The 22898-nt window shown below is 35.3% G+C and overlaps 2 protein-coding genes across 3 annotated transcripts in view; both read right to left on the reverse strand.

Moving 5' to 3' along the window:
• The window catches only part of LOC139692298 (ATP-binding cassette sub-family C member 5-like), a 32927-nt gene extending 22200 nt beyond the window's left edge, over positions 1-10727 (reverse strand). For both annotated transcript variants that reach the window (XM_071590402.1, XM_071590401.1), the window contains exons 1-6: positions 10532-10727; positions 7638-7843; positions 6348-6648; positions 4706-4828; positions 4470-4629; positions 94-280 (exon numbers count right to left, since the gene is read on the reverse strand). In XM_071590402.1, coding sequence (XP_071446503.1) covers positions 94-280; positions 4470-4629; positions 4706-4828; positions 6348-6648; positions 7638-7843; positions 10532-10661 — 1107 coding nt within the window. In that variant the 5' untranslated portion in view covers positions 10662-10727. The remainder of the gene's footprint in view (positions 1-93; positions 281-4469; positions 4630-4705; positions 4829-6347; positions 6649-7637; positions 7844-10531) is intronic.
• A 472-nt stretch (positions 10728-11199) lies between these two features.
• Positions 11200-22898, reverse strand: part of LOC139692089 (ATP-binding cassette sub-family C member 5-like) — a 38127-nt gene continuing 26428 nt past the window's right edge. Inside the window, exons 10-15 of the mRNA XM_071590120.1 lie at positions 20281-20537; positions 18210-18369; positions 17837-18066; positions 17181-17305; positions 16945-17043; positions 11200-11386 (exon numbers count right to left, since the gene is read on the reverse strand). Of these exons, the coding sequence (XP_071446221.1) occupies positions 11200-11386; positions 16945-17043; positions 17181-17305; positions 17837-18066; positions 18210-18369; positions 20281-20537 (1058 nt within the window). The remainder of the gene's footprint in view (positions 11387-16944; positions 17044-17180; positions 17306-17836; positions 18067-18209; positions 18370-20280; positions 20538-22898) is intronic.

Raw genomic sequence — 22898 nt, forward strand, 5'->3', positions numbered from 1 at the left:
CACAAACAATTTTAAACAAGTTGATATCCGAGCTTACACAAGTTTTCTGAAACCCATTTCATCAACTGACAATTACCACATAGACAAACTTACAGCAAACACACATGAAAGCACCAGCCCAGCTTGTGCAGAGGATGCAGAGCTCCTGAGCAACACAACCACGAGACTTGTTAAGGTGACTGTAGCAACAACAACCATGTCCATTCTAAAAGTGAACCACCGCATGGAAGAGCGGAACATGAAATCAGAAGCTAGCGTGCGGTTCAATCTGGTACAAAACCTGAAATTATTAACCACAATTATTGCACTTGAAATAATATTAACTGACACATATTAAAAGCTTATTCATTTATATACTATCATTTCCAAAAATATGCATGCAGTCACCAGCATGGCTACAAAAGAGAAAAGATGGAGACATTTGTTTTTTTTTTTACTTACAGAGGCTGGCAGGCAATTCAAGTTCTCAAAGTGATGCAGAACTATCACAGTCCTAAATACCAATCAGCCTGAATGCCAGAAAAACAAACCCTTTAACCATTCCCCAATTTTCAATGCACTGGTGACTGCCTACAGACTTTTGGAAAAGAGTATTCATACATCCTCTGCAATGGTATTTAGGTAAATTTTAATAACTTACCTCATATATACTGGTTCATACAAACTGGTTCACACTTTATTCACTGATAAAAAGGTTTAACTAATTTGATAATAGGTCACTCAGGGAGATTGTTCATATAAACTTGATTAATGTTGGCATAGGACATGCTCCAATCTTGGAGTAGAAGAAATTAAAACAAGTCAGACAAGTATAACTTATATTTTTTTACACAGGTAACATTGTTATGCCACACTGAGTGGGTAGCCAATTTCATTGGAGAAGCAGTTGAAATATCCTGATTTTTTCCAGAAGTACGTTATTTCACAACAGAAGAGGGTCAGCAGTAATTACACCCTGAAACAACCTCTCAAAATCCAACCAAAGGCATTAACACATCATTGCAAAGTAAAGGTAAATTTGGTGAAATAAAAATGATTTCTTACTTCCAACTTCAGCTTCATTAAGCAATCTTCCACTACAGTTTCTTCTAATGATATTTTCGTCCTCAAGTAACTCTAAACCTCACCAAATCCTTCTTTATTTCACTTTGAACTAAAACTTATCTTCTAAGTATCATTCAAAACTTGTTCCAAGTCAAAGGCCAGCATTATTGAAATACTGAACGAGGCTGTTTGATAAGGAGTTGAGCAAATATTAAGGAAAAATTTGATTCTATGATGTACCATTAAATAACATGCAATGTGACCATGGCAAAACTTTCATTGAATTGAATCAATGGCAGCAGTGCAGATTGAAATATGTTGTTGTAGGAATATATTGCGCTAATGTTGTTATCAAAATATATTGTTATCTATGGCAACTGCATTGGAATTTAGCTGTTGCCTGAATAAGTCATCAGCCAAGGTCTATGTAGCTCCTCTGGAGATTAATAGGAAGTCTGTTCCTTCAGAGAGCATAGCTAGAAGATATTTTAAAATGTTTAAAGAGAGGAGACATACATTTCAAAGGAAGTTGGACCCTGAGTTCGAGTCACTGCTCTTATGGAAGTAAACATTAACTCCATTGCAGCCATTGTGAGAGAATATCATTGAATACCATTAAAAACACTCATAAATATTTAACATTTTTTTAGGATTCACACAGTCATTAGTAACAGAAAAATTACGTATGATAAGTGTTTGTGCAGTTTGTTTCAAGACTTCCCTTAGTGGAAAAAAAGCCTGTTCATGAGCAGGTTTGTTCACAGCTGAAGCTGATGTTACAGGAAGATTAGGAGTTTCTCTCAAATGTTATAACTGCAAATGAAACTTTGCTTCTGCAGAAACTTCTTCAAGGCCAAGGCCTCTAGTGAAGGGTAAGAGTCAGATGAAAGGCACATTGTCTATTCCTAAGTAAAATGGCTGCAAAGGCATCTGGCCCCAGTGGGTTGGCCACTGAGTGATGGTGTCACATTAAAATCACTATTGAGGAAGGAAGCGGGAAATAACCTCAATTATTCTTACCAACGTTTTTATGATGAACATAATAACAAAAACAAGTCCTGGGAACTATAGAACGCAGCCCAATTGGCCATGTATCATGCCCAACAGTAGTAAAACTCCATATGGACCACTACTGTCCAAAAAATAATGAGCATTGTTTTCACTTTTGATTTGCTCATTCTTGCCTTTTTGGGCTTGAGGAACTGATCGATGTGCCACTCAGATCTTTGGAGTTTTGTTTCTGGGACGAATTCAAAAACCCAGGTTTCATCACAAGTGATACCATTGTCCAAATAATCTGGTCCATTTTCAATATGCTGCAAAAGTTCACTTGAAATTTCCGCTCGGTTAGTCTTTTGGTCGTCTGGAAACACCTAGGGCACGAGCTTGGCACACACTTTCCTGATTGCTAAAGCTTCAGTAACAATGCGAAACAAAACAGTAGATGACAAGTTCAGTTCATTGGCAACCATCTTTATACTCTTATTGTGTTGCTGGAGGAAGAGAGGAACGTGAGGCGAGCGTTTTTGTCTTCGGGAAATATCGATGTGTGTGCTTTTGTCAGGTTTGATTTGTATTTTCCACGTCCGTGTCCACCGGTGCAGTTTTTTAAGGTTTGCGGTAATTCGTTCATAAACTAGAGCAGGTGGAATAGTCTACATATCTAAGGAGTGGTCTGGACCAAAATGGTCAAAGTAATATATAGACATAAGATGAAGAATGGGATAAGGTAAAGAAGCTTTCACAAGGGGGAGGGAAGTGAAGATAGGGATGTTGAGTAAGGATATTAACAAAAGGCTCATAAAAACTTTGATGAGGAGCATGTTTATGTACAGCATGGAAACATGTAGAAGAAGAATGATAGACATAGATTGGAGGCTTTTGAAATGCCAGTGTGAAGGATGGAAAAGGTGAGGTGGACTGAAAAGAAAACAAATGAGGAAGTACTAAGTTTGGGGGGGAGGAGAGGGGATTGTTGAAAGAAATCAAAAATAGGAAAAATAGAGGCAGGAAAGATGGATGAAGACAATTTTGATTGGCAATGGGATGTTGAAGGCTGTGATAGAGGGGAGAATGTTAGGCAAATGAGGGATGGGTAGGATGGCATGTTGGACAGAGTTAAGGGAGAAAGGAAGTATTCAGGATTGAAGAGGAGCTTATTGTAATGTTGGATGTCAGGTTGTGTTTTGTTAAGAGAAATAAGGGAATTATCCCTTTACTTTTTGATAGCTTGTGTCCATCCTAACCCTACTTTAACCAGTATATTACCAATAATAATAATAAAGAGACCATGTGACACCTTCTAATTCTTCCCAACACTTTTTCCAAGAGCACACAGCCTTCCAGATAATGATTAATCACCTAAATACGTTCCACTCTCAATGAAATTTTCTATCATTAGTTTTAAACCACCAGAAGTATCACACTTTAGAATGGCTACATATTTGAGATCGTAGAATTCTCCAGAAATTAAAAATAAATTCGCTGAAAAATCCATCTTTCCTCCCTCTAATTCCACTAAATATCTCTAAATGCAAATTACCCTCCATCCCAAGAAAATCCTACAAACTAAGAAATGAATCACTTACCTAACTCAAATCAACCTATTACACTCTGAAGAAATTAAATGAGTTTTCCGGCCATGCCAAGAACAAACAGGATCTATTCTTCCAATCAGGAGTCTTTAAGAGAAAACCCCAAACAGTGACACAGCATGCATTGGCCTAGCTACCAGATGGCTCAAAACCAGGACGGTTGGTTTTTCAAGAACCATTACCTAAAATTCTATTCATGTAGCATTTGTTTAACAATCATCACAGTAACGTTTTTACACCAGAGATCTTACACTAGACAAAGAAAGTGGAAAATCGACTTCTTCCAGGAATGGAAATTGGCCTTCATAAAAGAGACAAAATTATTAAACTACACTTTGAAAACCTCTCAATCCTTATATCCCCAACCTGATTCTAAGGCCGAGCTCTTTTGCCCAAAATCTAAGTCAGTTCCTTCCCCCACTCTTACTTCTATAGTTTCTACCACCATGAACGTTTTCTCTTCCTCTCACCTCCAACTACCCCTATCTACTCTTTCACCAAGCTGTTGTGGTGACTGAACCTACACCAGCACTGCTATATATACTTTCCATCCCTTCCCCATATGCACCCCTAAATCTTTCCCCTCCCCACTCTCCCTCCCATTGGCTAACACACAGACACTTCAAATGTGTTGTGCATGATTACTCATGATGCAATAGGAAAACCTATTTGCTCCCAAAAAACTTAATGAAATAATTATGCTATTTTAATTATAATTTCTACCAAAATTCAGTAATACAGCAAAATCAGATTTTTCAAAATTCTGAAACCATTATGTTGCAGAGGATTTTTCACCAAATCCTCCATTAGCATTAATTAAGGTTTACTTACCTCTCTAGAAATACTTTATGCCTGCCATATGCCCTAATAATTGAAAGGCCTGCCATGCTGGATGCAATGTGGTCAAGGACGGGAGATTTTAAAAAATTATCTATCTTCTTGGCTTCCCTGAGACCTTTGTTGAGCCAAACATCCAGAAATGCAAATAGACCTAAGGAAACAATTGTTCCACTTGAAATAAAATAATTTCAAAAACAATATTGATCAATTATAAATATTTTGCTTACCTGCAACTACAAACAGTGCAATTGAAAATACAGGAAATATGAAGCACACCAGGACAAGTTGTGTGATGACAAACATTAAGCCCTGCCACACAAATTCAAAGAAAAAGGGCAATCTTACATCCACTGTAAGTAAATAATTCAGTATAATTAATTACACCATACATTTTACAATGACATACTGAAATTAATATTTGACAGGGCAAAACATATCTCTACAAGATTTTTATCTAAGCATATATTTTTACATTTACTACAGAATGATTTTATGGATTAATTTTTTAAAACTCCATTTTAACAGTATCTGTTTTTCAAGAAAATGTCAATGGAATATTATCATTAGAATCAGACTTATATCATAAACAAATATTAGAATTACGGATGAAGACACAAGCACCTTTGACCATCATAGTGATTTGATGGTACCAAGAAGACTTTCAAGGGTGGGATAAGATGGTAAAATCTGCACTTGGCTGGATTCTTATTTGGGATTGGGCACTCGAAAGTAAATATTTAGAAACCCCTTTAACTAAATTTTTAGCTCCCTAGGTGGCCCCAGGGGTCTCCTATCGCAAAAAATGTATCTTTTCAAAAAATATTTTTACAGAGCGATTCTTTGCATTAAAAAATCTGAAAAATTCAAGAACATACATTTTAATGCCCAAAAACATCCTGATTTTTTTCAGATTTTTTGGATCAAAATTGAGCTCAGGAAAAATATTTGAATTTTTCAAAGAATTTTTAGGTTATGTAGGTAATTTTTGGCAAACTTCTAAATAATTATTTTTCAAGTATTTTTTTCTGTTCTTTTGAATGGCGGGGTTAGATTTGCCATTTTCTCTCTGGAATATCCTCAACATTCGAAAAAACCCATTTTTTTGGGTGTTTTCCCCTATGTTATTAGCACGTAAACTCAACTGCATGTCAGTTCAGCTCACTCACAGTAATGAGTCATCGTATTTAGTATACTCGCGTGCACAGAAAATACAACCCACCAGTTCAGTTTTCGAGTGACGACTGACTGTCAACAATATATTTCCCTCAGCCAAACTGTACAATCCTTGCAACAATCCCGCGCACTTACTTAAACAATATCCTGAGCATCCATTACAACAATATCTCATCAAGCCCCAATAATTTTGTATTATTCACGCAAACACATTCAAATAATTTTAACAAACTAATCTTTACAAAGACTCCAAATCTCCCTTTTAAATACGAAAATATTTATTGACTAGCAGTTTATCTATGCGGATTTGCCCACAATTATAATATGAATTCAATAAAATTTCAAAATTCAATAAAATAATGCTAATTAAGCATAGGTAATATCTAATTTTTAATATTTGTCCATTTTATCATTTTAATGTGCAAAGTAAACGGAATGTGAACTAATATAAATGTATCAGAAGTCTTTATTTATTGACATACAGTTGAGTCTAGGGAGCTAAAAATTTGGCTTAAAGGGGTTTCTAAATATTTTCTTTTGAGTGCCCAATCCCAAATAAGAATCCAGCCGAGTGCAGATTTTACTATCTTATCCCGATATAGCCTTTGAATGTCTCCTTGGCTCCTGAATTTTCCTCAGAAATAAGGTAAACAATTATTCCGAAAAAATATAGAAAATTAATATCATATTCCTTACCTTCATCCATGTCCCGTGAAAAATGTTGTAATATTTTTCCTGGTGGTGTGACATCAAAGAAGCTTATTGGGCACTTCATTACTTTTTGTAGCATTGTCTGATGCAGCCTAGAGGAGCCAAGAAGTAATTGCCGTACTATACCCATACCTTTCACCATACCAATAAGCATCATTACTATAAAACTCAAGCCATAGACAGTCTGGTAGAACCATAGATTAGGGTTGTCATTGACAGAACCTTTTAATTCATTCTCAGTGAGATTTAAGCTTGAATAATTCAAACTAACTTTCCACTTTGCTCCCTAAAAATAATAAAATCGCTAGAATTACTAAAAGATGGCATAAAATACAACATGTAACAGTTATATCTTATTTCATACATATGTTACCACTATTATAGAAAAAATTAGGAGGAAAAATTTATTTTTTGAATAAAAAACTTAAAAGATTATTAATAATGACCTCTCTGTAATCAGACTGGAAAATTTGTCAAAATTTAGGCAATCAGATAAGCAACTCTACATTGAACTTTTTGAATTGAATAACCATTGAGAAATCAAAAATTTAAAGATGTGATTAAAATAAATTGTGCAAAAAACAAAAGAGGATTTAGCCTGTTGACTCTTGAAGATTATAACCTTGTTTTTTGGGCCATGACCAATTTGTTAAGACCTTAAGCTATTCAGTGGAGCAGTCATTATATCAAAATGAATGTATATTTTATTAGTAGAGGACTGATAAATTGATGGTCAACAAAGGATTCTAAACCAACATACTAGTGCATGCTTGAGAATTAGGGATTAGATCATGTACATTATCAAATAAATTATTATAAAACATGTGCTGGTCCATCTTGGTCTCAAAAACTTTCAATGGAACCTCTCCTTTTAGGAATGGAAATGAACTGTCAAAATTTGGGTAATTATCCGTTGAGGGGCTGTGCATGTAAAAACTTGGTGTTGATTGATCAAAGGTAAATTCAACATGCAGTAGTTCAGTAAATCTTTGATGCATTTGTAATACCCAAATCTGCTGCTATCAAGAAAAAAACCACGCAGCTATTCAAAGGGTTAATCATCCAGTAACATAAAAAAATAAAATTGCAACTTTAATTTTTCTTTCTGACAATAGAAAAATAGAAAGTAAACCATATATTAAATGAATTCAATTCTTTTTCCAGACTTTTTAGGTCATATTTTGAACGTTTAAGGAGTTATAAGCAATCAAGTTTAAGGAGTTACACGTATGGAGTTATAAATTACTTTCTTACAGCTAAAGTTAAAATACTCACTCCTGTTCCATCTCCTTCATCCAACCATATCTGAAGCCAAATTCCAGAGAATAGTCGTGAAAGAGTAAATAGGAGGATAAGAAAGAAGAGTGCTGACATGACACCATATCCTCCACAATATTTAGAAAATCTTAAAAATGCCTGGTATCCAGTTCTCTGCATACCATGCTCCTCTGAAGCTGTCATCTTTCCTGATTGCTCATATCCTGCATTGAACCACAAAAACAACATTGAAAAACAATGTACAAACAATACATAAAACAATTGGAAATTGAAAACTTCATACTGGACAACTACTGAAAACTAAGACAGCTTTTCTGAGTTTTTTTGAGATAATACCTGGATTCAACAGTATCAGACATACAGGGTCTGTACCAAACAATAACTTGGTAGAATAGATCCAGGAAATAAAATTACTGCAGATCAAAGTTCAAATTACTAAAACTCTTCAACCTAGCACCCCTGTGCACCAATACACTGATCCCAGCACATCACTGCATGCTTCCTGGAAGGCATCAACATGAACCTCATTCAGGCACCTCATCATGGTCTTATTGACGTTATCTGGCATCCCAAAATAGTTTCCCTTCATCCTCCATTTCATTCTTGGGAATAAAAAGAAGTCCAGCAGTCCCACATAAGTCCAGCGGTAACAGCGGTCCAAGAGATCGCGCAAGATTGTCACGTGAACAGCCTCATGATCTTCCAACAGCACCTTGGGGGCCATCTTGGCACACACCTTTCTCATCACTAAATCTTCTGTAAGAATACAAGAAACTTTGGTTTTCAGAGTATTGCACTCTTCTTCTAACATTCTGACAAATAAGTGTTGAACAGAATTCAGCATGTCCCTCATTTTCGGCACATTTTTGTTGCACAACTCATGATGTGACTCTTGAACAGAGGTCCAGTCTGGCAGTGATCTGCATACAGTGAAGTTCCACAGACAACTGACATGGATTGCATTGCTTTCCAAAGACCTCCCACTACCTTTTCCATTACAAATTACCCCACTCTGCCCATCTGTATCAGTGGGAAAAAATGATTCTACTTATTTTAGAACAGAACCTAAAAACACGAAATTCAAAACTTACAGAACACAATGCAAAAAATTTCACAAATAAAGAATGCAAATGACCAATATCATAGCACAGAACTTTCTTCATTAAATAAATTATTTCTATCTTACAAAGAAACCTCTGACTTCAAGGATGAAATAAATGCTGTCTGCAGAACGGGATGGTGCAGGGGCTAATGTACAGGCTTCCCAACCAGAGAGCCCAGGTTCGAATCCTGGAGGTACCACAGCTTTTTCAGTGGTATCCTGATTCTTACTGGAGTGCCTTGTGGAGAGCACTTCTAAGTGAGTATGCAATCTGTCAGATGGCACGTTAAACTGTGGACCCCTTGCTGCATTTCATTAAGAGTTAATGCTGATGTTGAGTTTCTCTCCACCCTTCCTTATTTTCCATCCACCCCTAAAGATACAAATGACCTCAGCTATCAGTCACCTCCCCTAAAGCTACCAGCACTATACATACTGTCAGGAATTACTCAGTAGAATCTCTGCATTGCTAAAAAACTAAACTTCGGATTTTGTGTATTTTTGGGCCACACTGACACATCAGTTTGCATTAGATCACAGAAGTTAAGTAATTTTGGGACTGGACAAAGGTTGAACCTTTACTATGCTGCTATTGTCCTTGGTCTGCATAAGGCAGGCAGGTTAATTATGGGTTGGTACATCGGACTAAGAGGTCTAAGTACCCATGACCCTAATCAAAAGGACCCCAGCCTAATAAATATCCACAATATTCTTGGGTACTCCACAATGGCACCATGAGGAAAACCAGTTGTGAAATAACAATAAAAGCACTAAGCAATTTTTATAAAGTAAAGCCTATTGCTTCAAGGAGTTGAAATTTCATCTATATTATTATTACATTGAATGATTACTACAAGAATATCATAACAGGTAACATTAAAACAAAACTGCCCATAAAAATATGCAAATGTTTCTACAAAAAAAATATAAACACAACACAATTCTCCCTGTGACCGAGCAAGGGAATGGGTAAAAACCCTTGACAAAGAGGTAGGAATAGAAATACTGCTTTAGAATTAACATCTTTGGTTGGCTCGATTTTTTAGATTTTGAAAAGAATAAGTTGGCTATCAGAGAAAAATCCTGCACAACATGATACAAACATTGTGCGTACTGGATATGCCACCAATTTAAATCTGCTACCTTTAATTTTCATTTTCTACATACTGTTTCTGAAAGGACTGTCACTCAATTTGCCTCATATTCTTTTTTATAATGTGACCTCTGGACAAATAAAGAACCAATATCCAAAAATTAAAACTAACTTAACTTTTGATGTCATGCAGCTCTATTTTATTTACAACAAAGAAATTATTTAAAAAATTAATAGGAAATCCCTCACTTTTAATGGGATATAGTAGAAAATTTTCAAAGCTATCCTTATTATCCATACATCTCTGGTAAAGAACCAGTGTGAGATGAGAGACCAGTTCTATTTTCCAAGCATCTGGGAATTCCAGATTAGACAATAACCCACAGATATATGAAAAAACATGAAACACAGCCTCGTGGCCACCGAAGTAATCATCTGGATCAGTTAAGAGATTGAATGCCTGGCCTATTAGGTTATCATACATTGCAAATCCCCTTAATTCCAAACTTTTACTAGGTTTACTAGAATTATAGATATTCTGAAATGACATAATTTCATCCTACAAGCAAAATTGAGCAGCATTTACACAAAAAAACATTGTATTATATTTCAAATGAGTGAATATGAAAAATAAATATCAGAATACCTTCATGCACACCAGTTTTTAAAATTAGAGAGAATAGTATATAACTACACCTGTGACTTCTCTGGCGACACTGTGTTCACTCTCTCTCCTAATAGGTTTTGGTCTTTCATTAGATCCATTTTTTTTCTTCCTTGTTTCATCAAACTGCATTAATTGATAGTATTCTCCTGCTAATGCCATCAACTCATTATGAGTACCTCTCTCTGATATAATTCCTTCTTTTAAGAAGATAATTTCATCACAATCAGAAAGAAACTGCGAAAGAAAGTAACATACAAATGGTTCATAGTTAGTGAAAATAAAACATGTCCACTAAATAGTTACCTAATACATTTAATTAATATATACTAAATATAAATGAAATAGCACTGTTGATGACTAGAGCCAAATCACAAATGTAATTTCAATTTCAAATTCAAAATGCAACTAAGCAAAAGAAAAGCTCATATATGTTTATGGACAGAATATTACCCATTTAATTTTAAAGATCAAGTTTAACTGCAGGAAACCTATACCAGGAATCATTCCATACATTCATATCCTTCAAGTCCATAAAATGACTAATTTACCACGCTACAAGTGGGAATATACATCATTGCAACCCCTGTGGATTGAGAAGTATAATGCACCAGAGTCGTGCTAACTATCAATATGAATACTTATACAATAATAAGTGAATGTGCACGTATTTTATTTCATTTCAAAATACATAAAAGCATCAACTTGCCTGCAATGAATGAGTAGCAAAGAGAATGGTTCGCTCCCTCAGTACACCACGGATGCAACACTCAAATATCCTACGGGCCACATAGGCATCCACTGCACTAAGGGGGTCATCCAAGAGGTATATATCTTTTTCTGCATACACTGCTCGTGCAATACTGATTCGTTGTTTTTGCCCTCCACTGAAGCATGCAAACCAGTGAAGTAATCATCATCAGTTCATGCTTGATACATGTGGGAGTCTTGAAAAAAATATCAAACGTCTAATACGAATAAGTAGTTGAAAAGCACTCCAGCCTAAAGATTGCTGGAGAGATAAAGGCTGTTCAATGCAAAGGGAGAGTACATAAGTCAATGATGGAAAGGAAACACTCAACATAAGTCTGGAAAAGCTGCAAGCATGAATCAAAATACACCAAAGATAGTATTTAAAATTTAGGAGAAAATTGAAAGTGATCAGTTCTAATTTTAAAAATATAATTTTGAAATAATTTCCATGAAAAGTACAAATAAGATTAATTAAATGTAGACTTTCATAAAGATGAAAATAACACAAATATGCACTTTGGTTATTAAAGGCTCAAGAGCAGATTATCCTTAAAAATGTTTTCCTTGCCTAATGCTCCATTTATGACCATCACAAATTTTCAAGCTACAATCCTATTTGTGGAGAAATTTAAAGCAGAAAGATACACAATTAAAATTGTGAGAAATAGTACACCAGACCTATTTTCAGAACCTACTTTATTCCATTAAGTATTTTCTAAAGGTATTATCAATTTTTTCGTCATTGTAGAGTGAGTAATTTACCTGGAGAGGCACTATACCACTAATTAACCATGAATTGTAACTACCATTGAACGTGCAAAGACATTTACATTTAGTATTATTTTTTTAACTTTTCATTGGCTCCCTACTTGAAAGTCATTGATAAAAATTAATGTCTTTAGAGCTTCGTCAAATTTTGCAACATGGCATCCACAACCACAGGATTCAATCTGAAGGGTGGTTTCATAGGTGAGGGTAGAGATCAACTAATATTTACTAGGCATAAGCTCAATGGCATGCGAAATTCATACATCAGGGTGAGAGACCAGTTTCTGACAAAAGTTTGTTACACCCATGATTTCCTCTGGGAGATCTGGTATCTACCAGGCACTAGAGTTTAATTTGTGCTTTTTGGCAACATTCTCACAGATTCAGAATACTGAAGCCACATTCATAAATAAGAATTGATAACACCTAAAACATATAAAATAGCTCATCTGTTGAGTAAGACAATGAGAACAGAGAGGCAGCACCCAGATAAGTCAAATGAGTAGAGAAAAATTATATCTCCAGGCCATTTCTACTTTATGGATAAGGACTGAGCAGATCCAGACACACAAAATAAAGCCAGAGCAATTGATTAGAAATTGATACTAGTGCTCACTGCAGTACTAAAAAAAGGAATTTATTTGATAATCTAAAAATAATTTAGAGTATGATCCATAAAATTTCAAACAACAGTATATGATTAATGTCATGGTCCAGATATAAACTTTGATTGTATAATGGAATTGTGGAATAATAATTTTGAGATTTAACAACAATACTTTTAGATAGATATATTAGCCTGAAGATTTCCAGTAAAATATGAAAACACAAACAGAGGATGACTTGAGAAATAAAAATAAATATGTAAAACAAAACAGAAGCAATGTGGATGCAAATGTTTTTTTGGTCATGTACCAGGGAAATCTAGACATGGGTGCAGTGATTGATACTGGTACCCCAACTTATGTGTCATGGTAGCAACATGCATTGGTTTTTTGGTCAGTGTGTCCCACTAAAGAAAACCTGGCTTGGATTTGCAATAAATCCTTGACTGGGATCTGAAGTAGGGTTGATGTTAGAGAATTTCACTTGGTGCCAGAAAATTACTGGCACCTACCCTGTAAATATCTAAATGTTATTAATGAAAGCATGGGACAATGGAATAAACAACCTAAAGTAAATACCCAATAAACAACCACAGTAAACAAGCAAAAGACTAGTTTCTTAGATGAGGGTAGAGCTCACCTCACATAAGTCCTATGGTGTGTGAAATTCTCACATCAGAGCAGGGGGGGCAGTTCCTTTCCCTGTACTGCCACTGATTTTCCTGGTATCCAAAAAATGCACAGCTTTTGTAAGGCTGTTAAACCCAGGCCCTAAAGTCTGTAGCCTAATATGCTCTACCCTCTCATCTATCACACCCCTGAATGCTCACAAAATTCAAAAATATTAGTTCTTGCATTGGTGTGGTAACCATTATAGGTGGGATTTTTAATTAATTTCAATGATCGAATTCATATAATTTGGTTCACGTCAATGATCCCATCTTTCAAATCATTGCCACAGCATTAACAGAGGTACCACAATGAACCTAATCCATTTGTGGACTTGGTTCAAGATGAACCAACCCCATGATCAACACCAAGATCACCATGCAGGGATGAACCAGCACCTTGGCAGCAAAATATGACATGATTAGGTGAAAACATATAATTCCAATGGCATAAGAATTTTGAAGATAGGCTGCAGTTGTTTAAATGAAAATTTTATTTTCCTTCCATTAACAATTAATTAATTGATACCTGATGAACAAACCTGATGATACCTGTTTGTTGCAGATACCAGTATTGTATTGAGAAGGGTTTAATATTTACTATTAAATTTTCAACTTCTTCCATTTGTGATTTAGATTTATTCCTTGATTGTGTACTAAGGAATTATATACCGTGGAACTTTGCACAACAAGCATAATTTGCTCCAGAATATTACCGTAAAGTGAAATACTAGTTAAGGAACATAACTTTTCCCATATGAAATAATGCAAAGTATGATAATGCATTCTATGCCGGGAAAAACACTTAATATAGTTTATTTGCAAGTTTTACCCAGAAAAAATTATATACACCTTCATTAGAAATGCATCTTTTACTCTATCATAGAATGAACCAACTAGGAATAAAAAGTCGATTTTTATAAAACTAAAAAGATTCAAAATAATTACTTTATTATACATACCTAATTCTTTTTTTACTAGAAACTTGACTAGAGACATTTTTTTCCTATCACTGAAAATGCAACACAGCATTATCAGTAAATAAATTTCTAGCATGCATAACCACAACCTCAACAGGGTGATGTTTCTCGGGGTATGATGCAGTTTCCTATGTTTTCCCAATACCTCCACAATATATTTATCCTGCTCTTCAGGACTGTACAGTTCTTGAAGGCTCATAGAGTTTCTGAATTGTAAACAAGCAGGGGTTTAATTTTTGATCACCACTTATATTGGCACAAAATAGCAGCAAGAGATGGCCTTCATTGGCTTGTGACAGGGCATAGAATCCTCCTCTACTGTTATATAGGCTCACTACAACATCTTTTTCCAGAAGTGACCCATTCATCACAATTACGAAAAATCATGTTGCTACAGGTAACCCACAGAATCTATGAGCTTCTTGAAGTCACGAATGAAGTTCTCTGCTGCCTTTGACTCAGAGCTTGCTGCTTCACCATGCCTCACAATGCTGTGGACACAAGCTGGTTCTTTTCTTAAAGTAACAAATTGAGTTATTTCAGGCGTGATGTAGTGGCATTGGAACATGATAAAGAAAATAGTACGACCGGGTTTCAATGTAGAAACCAGGTAGTACTATCAAACCTATTTAGTGGAAAATTGTTAGCATCTCATCTTCTTCATTTTTTTAAAGTTCTTGAACTACCTAAGGCTTTGCTAAGATACTTCTTCTTCAGCCATTGATGATTCTGGTATCTTTTCAACAAGGTTGAGAATACGTATGTAACTGTCATGTAGGTATTCTTGTTACTCCTTTTGAAGCATCACTTTCCTCAACCTTGTCCTTGTTCTTGAGGATAGTCCAATTATTGATTTAGACATGTATGTGCTAGATCAGCTATTGCCACACCTCCTTCTTGCTTTTCAGAAATTTTACTTACTTAGAAGTTGTGGAGGAGAGTTTGTCAGAGGAGGAGGAGGAGGCGTTAACAGCAAAGCAACAATCTTCTGGTGAAATAACAGAAATTCAGAAACCATGGGAAACTTGCATTGATATGGAGAAGCATCATCCCAATGAGACAGTGGATATATATGCTACAAATTTATTTAATAATGATACTGTGTCACATTTTCACCAAATTTAGAGGCATCAGCAAAACAAATATAGCTAGATAAATTTCTATTAAAAAGAATTAGGTTGAAACGATAAATAATGAACTAATTATTCAATTTTTTTGCAAATCAAATTCACATTTCCGGTTGGATTTTGAAACGAATTATGCTTATTAACTGAGGTTCCATCATATCATGTTTTGAAATCAGGAGGATAAACAGTACCAAGTACCTAGATGAATTTTTCAACATAAAGTTCACTCATGTCTTTCCCAGCCAACTTCTTGCGTCAAAGCTAATGCATTTACTCCAAAAGCTAGATAACAATATGAAAAAAATTAGGGAACATGGCTAAGCATTACCTATCTACTTGAACTGAAACTTTTTCAGTCAAAAAACTTTAAAATGATGCTTAAAATCACCATATTTGCCAAACTCTTATGATTGTTTTCTCACATATCCTCAATCTGATAATTATTGATCTTTCTTTAAAAAAATCACAAATTGTATGAATATCATACCAGTCAAAGTTCTTACATGAAATTGTTCTCAATAATCCTGTGATTCTAATTTTCATTCTTTTTGACCCATGGATAAAGGATATATCATTTAAGTCACATGGGTCATCCTGATGAATCATTCATTATGAGCGATCCATTGATGGACCACACAACTCTAGGAACCAGTGTATTAGCTTCCAAATCAAGAGTCTGGATAAGATTTGTTGTATTGGCAAAACGTTTCAGAGGTAGAATTTATTGTTGTCATTGAAATGTGGTGTTGCAGATACTGGTTGGGAGATTAAACTGAGAACTCTTGGTGCATTTCTCTATCTATCTATCTACTTGGTGCATAAGTTATGTTATTATTCCACTTAATGGAAAATTGTATTTGGAGAAAATAAAACCAATAAGGACTATGTTCTAGATCAAGTAACTTGCATTACTTGGCTAAATAAATTTCATTATTTCCATGCGTGTTTCACATTATACACATGCATTTGGGTAACATATATCTCATTTAAATACAATTTAAATATGTATTTAATTCAAAAATGTTATCTGAAAGAGCACATCCAATAAAAGGTGGGCATGAGGATATTCGACTCAGGATTCTTTTTCCAACTCTACACTCCAAGACCTAACTTAATGAGTTATGACATTTATTGAAAATTAATGTCAGTACATTCTAAGCAGTGATCTAATGACAGAAGAAAGAACATTTGCATTGGTACCTTTAATAGGATTTTTGCAACAGCAGAAGATTAGGAGCTTAGAGCATTTGAATTTTTATTTAAGGGGAGGTTTCTCTCACATCTATAAATAAAATGGCATATGATAAGATGTGTCAGAATACATTATAATTATAGACTGATTTTAAGGGAAAAATAATTACTATGCACTATATTCATAGTTTACAATGAAACAATACAAATGCAATTAAGCAAGCAGTAAATCCTCTGCAATGCATTCAAGAATGGATTCATAACAATGAAACTAAATCAAAAAATAGACCACATCCATGAACAGGTTCCTATGTGACAAGAAAATAATACAAAGGCAACATCTAAGTTCCTACCTGAGATTTGTCCCTCTCTCACCAATTTCAGTCATATCACCATTTGCTAGCAATTGAAGATCTCTGTTAAGACAGCAAACATCTAAAACTTTTTTATACCTGACATGCAAGAGAAATAATCACAGATGAAAGGATATGCATTAGATTATAGAATGTTCAATAACAAACTTAATTCGAAGTATTTAACTCTACCAATTGACAATTAAGTTATTGCGATGATTAAATGCAGTAAATACCTATTTTGGTCCATTGGTAGTCCGAACAGAATATTCTCTTGAAGGGTATCATTGAAAATCCAAGCTTGCTGTGACACTAATGCAATGCTTCCATTTGTCTCAACACCACCACCTATAACCAGCATCTAAATTGATTGTGATGAAAGAGAAAATGTGAACAGTTTTTTAGCATGGAATCAACCAAAAGATATTTTACCAGGCACTTTCATAAAAAAAATCACAACCAGCAAAAATTAGGCATTGGAATAAATAATAGTTTCCAGCTAAAGTATTAAGTTTGAAAACAGCATTAATTACGCAGTCAGGCTGAATCAAAAATCTGCATTATAGAATTAATTTTTAAGTTAAGAAAATATTCATAATATGCCAACCAACTCTAACTGCCATGAGTCCAAAAGCATTTTTTAAATGTCTATTATTTACATTTCCTTCAATCAAAAAGCAGTTTCATAAAATATGTCAGTCGATAACCAACTTGTATCTTTTATTTAAACAAATTCAGCATATTTTGCTTTGCTCATAAATTAATTAAATCAATAGAACTTCAAATTATTATGACAATTTCAATTCATGAATGTATGACATAACAAGAAAATTTTACAAAAATTGTAAAAAAAAGCATGATTTTTATTAAACCAAAAACAAAGCATACATACATCACCCATAACTGCAGCCAAAAGAGAGCTTTTTCCAGCTCCAACACCACCACACACTCCTACCAGTTTACCCTTCTTTAAAGTAATTGATATATTCTGCAAAAATGCTGGTGGTATTTCTTTCTCTTCATCCTTTCCAAGAAATATTCCGCTAACCTCTATATTTTCTTTAGAACTAGATCTGACTACAGCACCATGGTACTTTTTACGGATCCTTTTCGTAGAAATCTCTACATAAAAGTAAAATAAAACATCACAGTTTAAAACCATTTATTGAGATATTGAGTCACATAAATATTGAAGTAATATTTATAACTTTTAAAAAACTACAGGACAGAATTAAAGACATATTTATTCATGCAGTATTACTCACTGGCCTGTGGGCGAGAGGTAACTTCATCATCTAACACATCCCAGGCAAATGAGCCATCTTTGATAGCCACCATATCCTTCATTACATCTTCATTGCATTCATGTGCATCTCCAGACTGTTTTATCACATGAGATTTATGATTCTGGCGTTGAAGAAATTTCTTATTCATGTCAAAAGGGACAAAATACAATTTACTAAAAACGAGGAATTTCAATGGATGTAGTTCAAAGCATGCAGTACCCATAACTGTTAGCATCAAAATTAAATTCATCATCAAATATAAAATGAGCTAGCTAGTACAGCACAGAGCAAAAGGAATATCAAAGAATCAATGAATAATTAATAGATGAGATGTCATCTCATCAGCCTAATACATATACATATATACTAAGAATGTCAAATATAAAATACACTAAACATTACAATAACAGAAAACAAAAATTAGGAACTAAGAAAATGTATCAAGCAGGAAATACACTATATGATTAGCTAGAGATAAACTCTATCTGACCAAGTTAACCCAGCCATTTGAAGGCATGCTATGAGTGATAGCCTTGTTGACGCAGTACCAGCATTCCTTTTGTTATTTGCTACTAACACTATGTCATTTCCAATATTGTTGTTGAAATTCAGAAATTTTACACAACCAAGAACACAAAAAAAACCAACACTATAATCAACCCCAAAGGTTGGTTTGATATGTGAGGGTAGATCCCACCTATAGTAATTCACACATCAGTGTAAGGGGGCCAGTTCCTTTCCCTGGGCCACCTGTGGTTTTCCGGAAAGATCTCATACCCATAATACCACACAATTTGGGTGAAGCTGAAGATGCCCAGAGGCATCCCTGGAATTGAACCTGGGCCCTCTGGGCAAGAGCCCGGAACTCTACACACCTGACCACAACCTCTTGGCAAGCATGCTGTGCATAGATTAAGTTATATTTCAAGTTTACATTTGTGTCTTTAATTCAGAGGAAGATGAAATAAGATTTAAAATCTAGGATTAATGATATAATTTCAAACTTAAATTTCTAAAACTCATTGGTAAAATTTCCATCCCCTGAATTATTATGCAGTGCTAGGCAACGGGATCAAAATTTGAAGCTAGGAAACACCCTAAGAGTTTAAAAAAACATTACTTTATTATTGTTATTTACATTTATAATAATAATTATTATTATATTTACTCGTTTTGAAAGTATCAGTAAAATGAAAACTCTGAATGAAAAATGCACATGAAAAAAATTAAAATACCTGGGTGTAATTCAGCATTTTTGTCACGAGAGAAATGATTATTTCTATTCGTAATAATGTAAAAATATATTGAATACACAAGTCGGTGAAACCGGTTGTAGCATAAAATGAAGTCAGTGGAAAATTATGAACTCATTTAATATAGGCATCAAACAATTCCGCGAAATGAAGCCTGAAAGTGTATATAAAAAAGTATATGTGAATACACAACTTTAGAAATGTCAAATTTTGTAGTCTGTCTTAAAATGACATAGTGGAAGTAACTAGATACTGGAAATATGTTTGCATACTATTCAGGTATGTAATGTTACTAAAGATATCCCCTGGAGTATACTTTTAGTGAAGATATGATACACCAGGATGGAAAGTTTTCAGATAACATTAAATATCAATAATTAAAAATATCCCTTGGCATTTTAGCAGCAATCAAGCCTATCATTCAGGGCTCTCTACTAGAAAAATTCAATAGCAGGACTATGCTCCACACAAGGAATCCTGATAACGTATTCTCCAGCATGATCCTACATGACCTCTCTACTTAATATTTTTACTTTCAAAATACATTATCAACTAATACTTCATCAAAAATATATTTGTTCACTGCTAAAGATTTTAAAGTCACTGGGCTAGCAAACAACTACATTTAAACAGTTATGTGATTTAGGAGATGTATCCCCATTTTATCATCAGTCCTATGAAGTATATATCCAGAAATAAGGAAATATCATCGGCTTTACAGACTAAGCATCACCATGAATTATTTCAATGATAATAATAATCATTATCTCTGCACAGAGGATTCAAAATAAATTTACCTGCATTTTTCTTAAGCTGATGGTAGCTTCTGCAAGGCATTTAATGCCATAGGGTAGTGTTCCTACAGAAAACTGCATGGCAGTGAAAACAGAAAAGATTGTAAATGCTTGTGCGGGAAATAAGGGGTGACCACTTAAGCTATATCCTAAGAAGGTCACCACTGATGCAAGAATCGTGATGGAAGGAGTAACAGTGTTACTAAATGACTGTAGGAAAGCGGCTTTTTGTAAAGTACGCCTTTCTTCTTCACGAACCTCTGAAATAATAAAGATGAAAGAATTATGACAATGTTTCTTTTAATAACCTTTCAGGAATAAGAGGATCACCTCAACAAAGATATTAGGGTTTTGAGCAAATGGGGAAATGTCCATTTTCCCACTTTTCACATGGAGGTACATGTACATTACATCCCTTACTAAATTTTGAATGCTGAAATTAGGAGAAAAGCGGAATGTGGATCGTTTGCTAGCAAAACCTCATTATGCTCCGTCATGAACCGCTTATTAGAACAGCACTAAGCCATCATATTTTGTGTGAAACTGGGTAAAACCGGGAAATAGACTCATGACATGCTCAAGGCAGCTTATGGTGATAACACCATGGGTAGATCAGGTGTTTTTGAGTGGCAAAAATTGTTCCAGGATGGTAGAAAAAATGTGAAGACGCCGAACGTTCAGGATGCCCTTTGTCCCTAAAAAGTGACAAAAACCTTGTAATATTTCTTGGACAGGAATCGCAGATTAAGTGTTCGCATGGTTTTTGATGAACTTGGCATCCTAAAAGTGATGTGTGACTGAAAACATGGGAATGAGAAATGTGCATGCAAAGTTGGTACTATGAGTGCCCTCAGATAAACAAAAGGAAACTCGCGGAATGGATTTGCCAAGAGCTTCTCGATCGTGTGAGTGATGATTCAAATATTTTAGACAATGTCCCACCACACTTATTTCTCTTCCCTTACCTCAAACCCGGGCTGAAAGGACATCACCATGGTTTGGTTGGAGTGTTACAACAAGCCATGACGAGGGAGCTTAGCAGTATTCTGGGCACCGCCTTCCAGAGGGCATACTAAGGATGGAAAACCGGCGGGCAGCGGTGTGTGGATGCACAAGGGTGTTACTTGGAAGAATTTTGAGTAAATGAAACAATTCTGGAAATATATTTGTTTTGATTGACTCAGTCCTACTACTTTTGGGACAGACCTTGTATTTCAAGATTTTATGATTCTGGATCATTGTGGCTACAACATGCTGTTAAAATTGCTGCAGTGTAAATAAATTATAAATTGCCCAGAGTCTTTTTATTGGTGAGTTCAATACCAATGATATATGAGTATATCAACTACTACCTACTGTCCACTAGCATGAAAGGCAAAATGAGTGATATCAAGGTGACATCATGAAAGTGGAGTTTGAAGATGGAATTTAGAAACCACAATTTCTGTTATACTAGGGAAACAGGCCAGAGCACTCCTATCAGGGCAAAAGTGCACCAACCATGTCTTATGAACAGAAATCCGACTTTGCACTACAGCAAGCACCTTTTTGGTTGTAACAACAATGGTGACCTCAAACTGGAAATTCTTCACAAAATTAATGAACTAAGACTTGAAATATTGGGACAGCTAAAAGTTCTATTAAACCTCAATAAGTGAAATCAATGAACAATCGAGTTCCTAATGCTCACTCCTCCCTCCTTGGCATGCTTTTTCTAGTTTCCCTGAACTCCCATGAACACTCATATGAAGGTCACTGTGAAAGTTTTGAGACTGACTATGTTGCAGTCTATTACTGCCTTTCCAAGAAATCAGGTTGACAGCGGCATCCTTTCCAAGTAACACATGCAAGTTGTAACTTGCTTGGCTTATCACTCTTGCTATGTGGTCTTCCTTTGTTTCTGTTTACGCAGAATGCAGGTGAAATGGGAATGGAGCACGCAAGAGAACACTTTCGGGCAATGATTCTTTATGACTTTCAAGTCATTAAAATGAATCTGAAAGCCTTGATAGTAGTAGTTTTTAGGGGAGGCGACCGACAGCTAAGGTCATTTGCGCCATAGGGGATGGACAGGAAAGGATGAAGGGTGGAGAGAAACCCGGCGTCGGCATTAGCCTACTCTTCACGAAAGGCGCCAAGGGGTCCGCAGTTTAACGTCCCATCCGACGGACGGCGTACTCACTCAAAGTGCCCTCCACAAAGCACCTCAAGTAGGGATCGAGATACCTCTGAAAAATATTCAACACTGCCGGGATTTGAACCTGCGCCCTCAGGGTGGGAAGCCAGTACGTTAGCCCCCGCACCATCTCGATCCCCTGAAAGCCTTGATCATTTACAACGAGCCTAAGGGGACCTTGCTCTTTCCCATGCAACAAGTTTCCAATGGTTTCAAGAATATAATTAGAAGAGATCAAACTCTGTCGAAAGATGAGGAGAGGAGTGGGCATCCGGCGACTGCAGTGACTAACATAAACATCGCCACTGCAGAAAAACTGGTGCATGAAACAATCATTAAGGATATTGAAACATCACTACAGATTGTATCCCTGGCAGTTTCTGAAATCATGCACGAAAATCTTCGAATCAGGAAAGTTACATCTCAATGGGTGCCTCACACTTTG

Source organism: Hetaerina americana, unplaced genomic scaffold (genome assembly GCF_022747635.1).
Source record: "Hetaerina americana unplaced genomic scaffold, ioHetAmer1.1.p SCAF_4, whole genome shotgun sequence".
In the NCBI taxonomy this organism is placed as follows: Eukaryota; Metazoa; Arthropoda; class Insecta; order Odonata; family Calopterygidae; genus Hetaerina; species Hetaerina americana.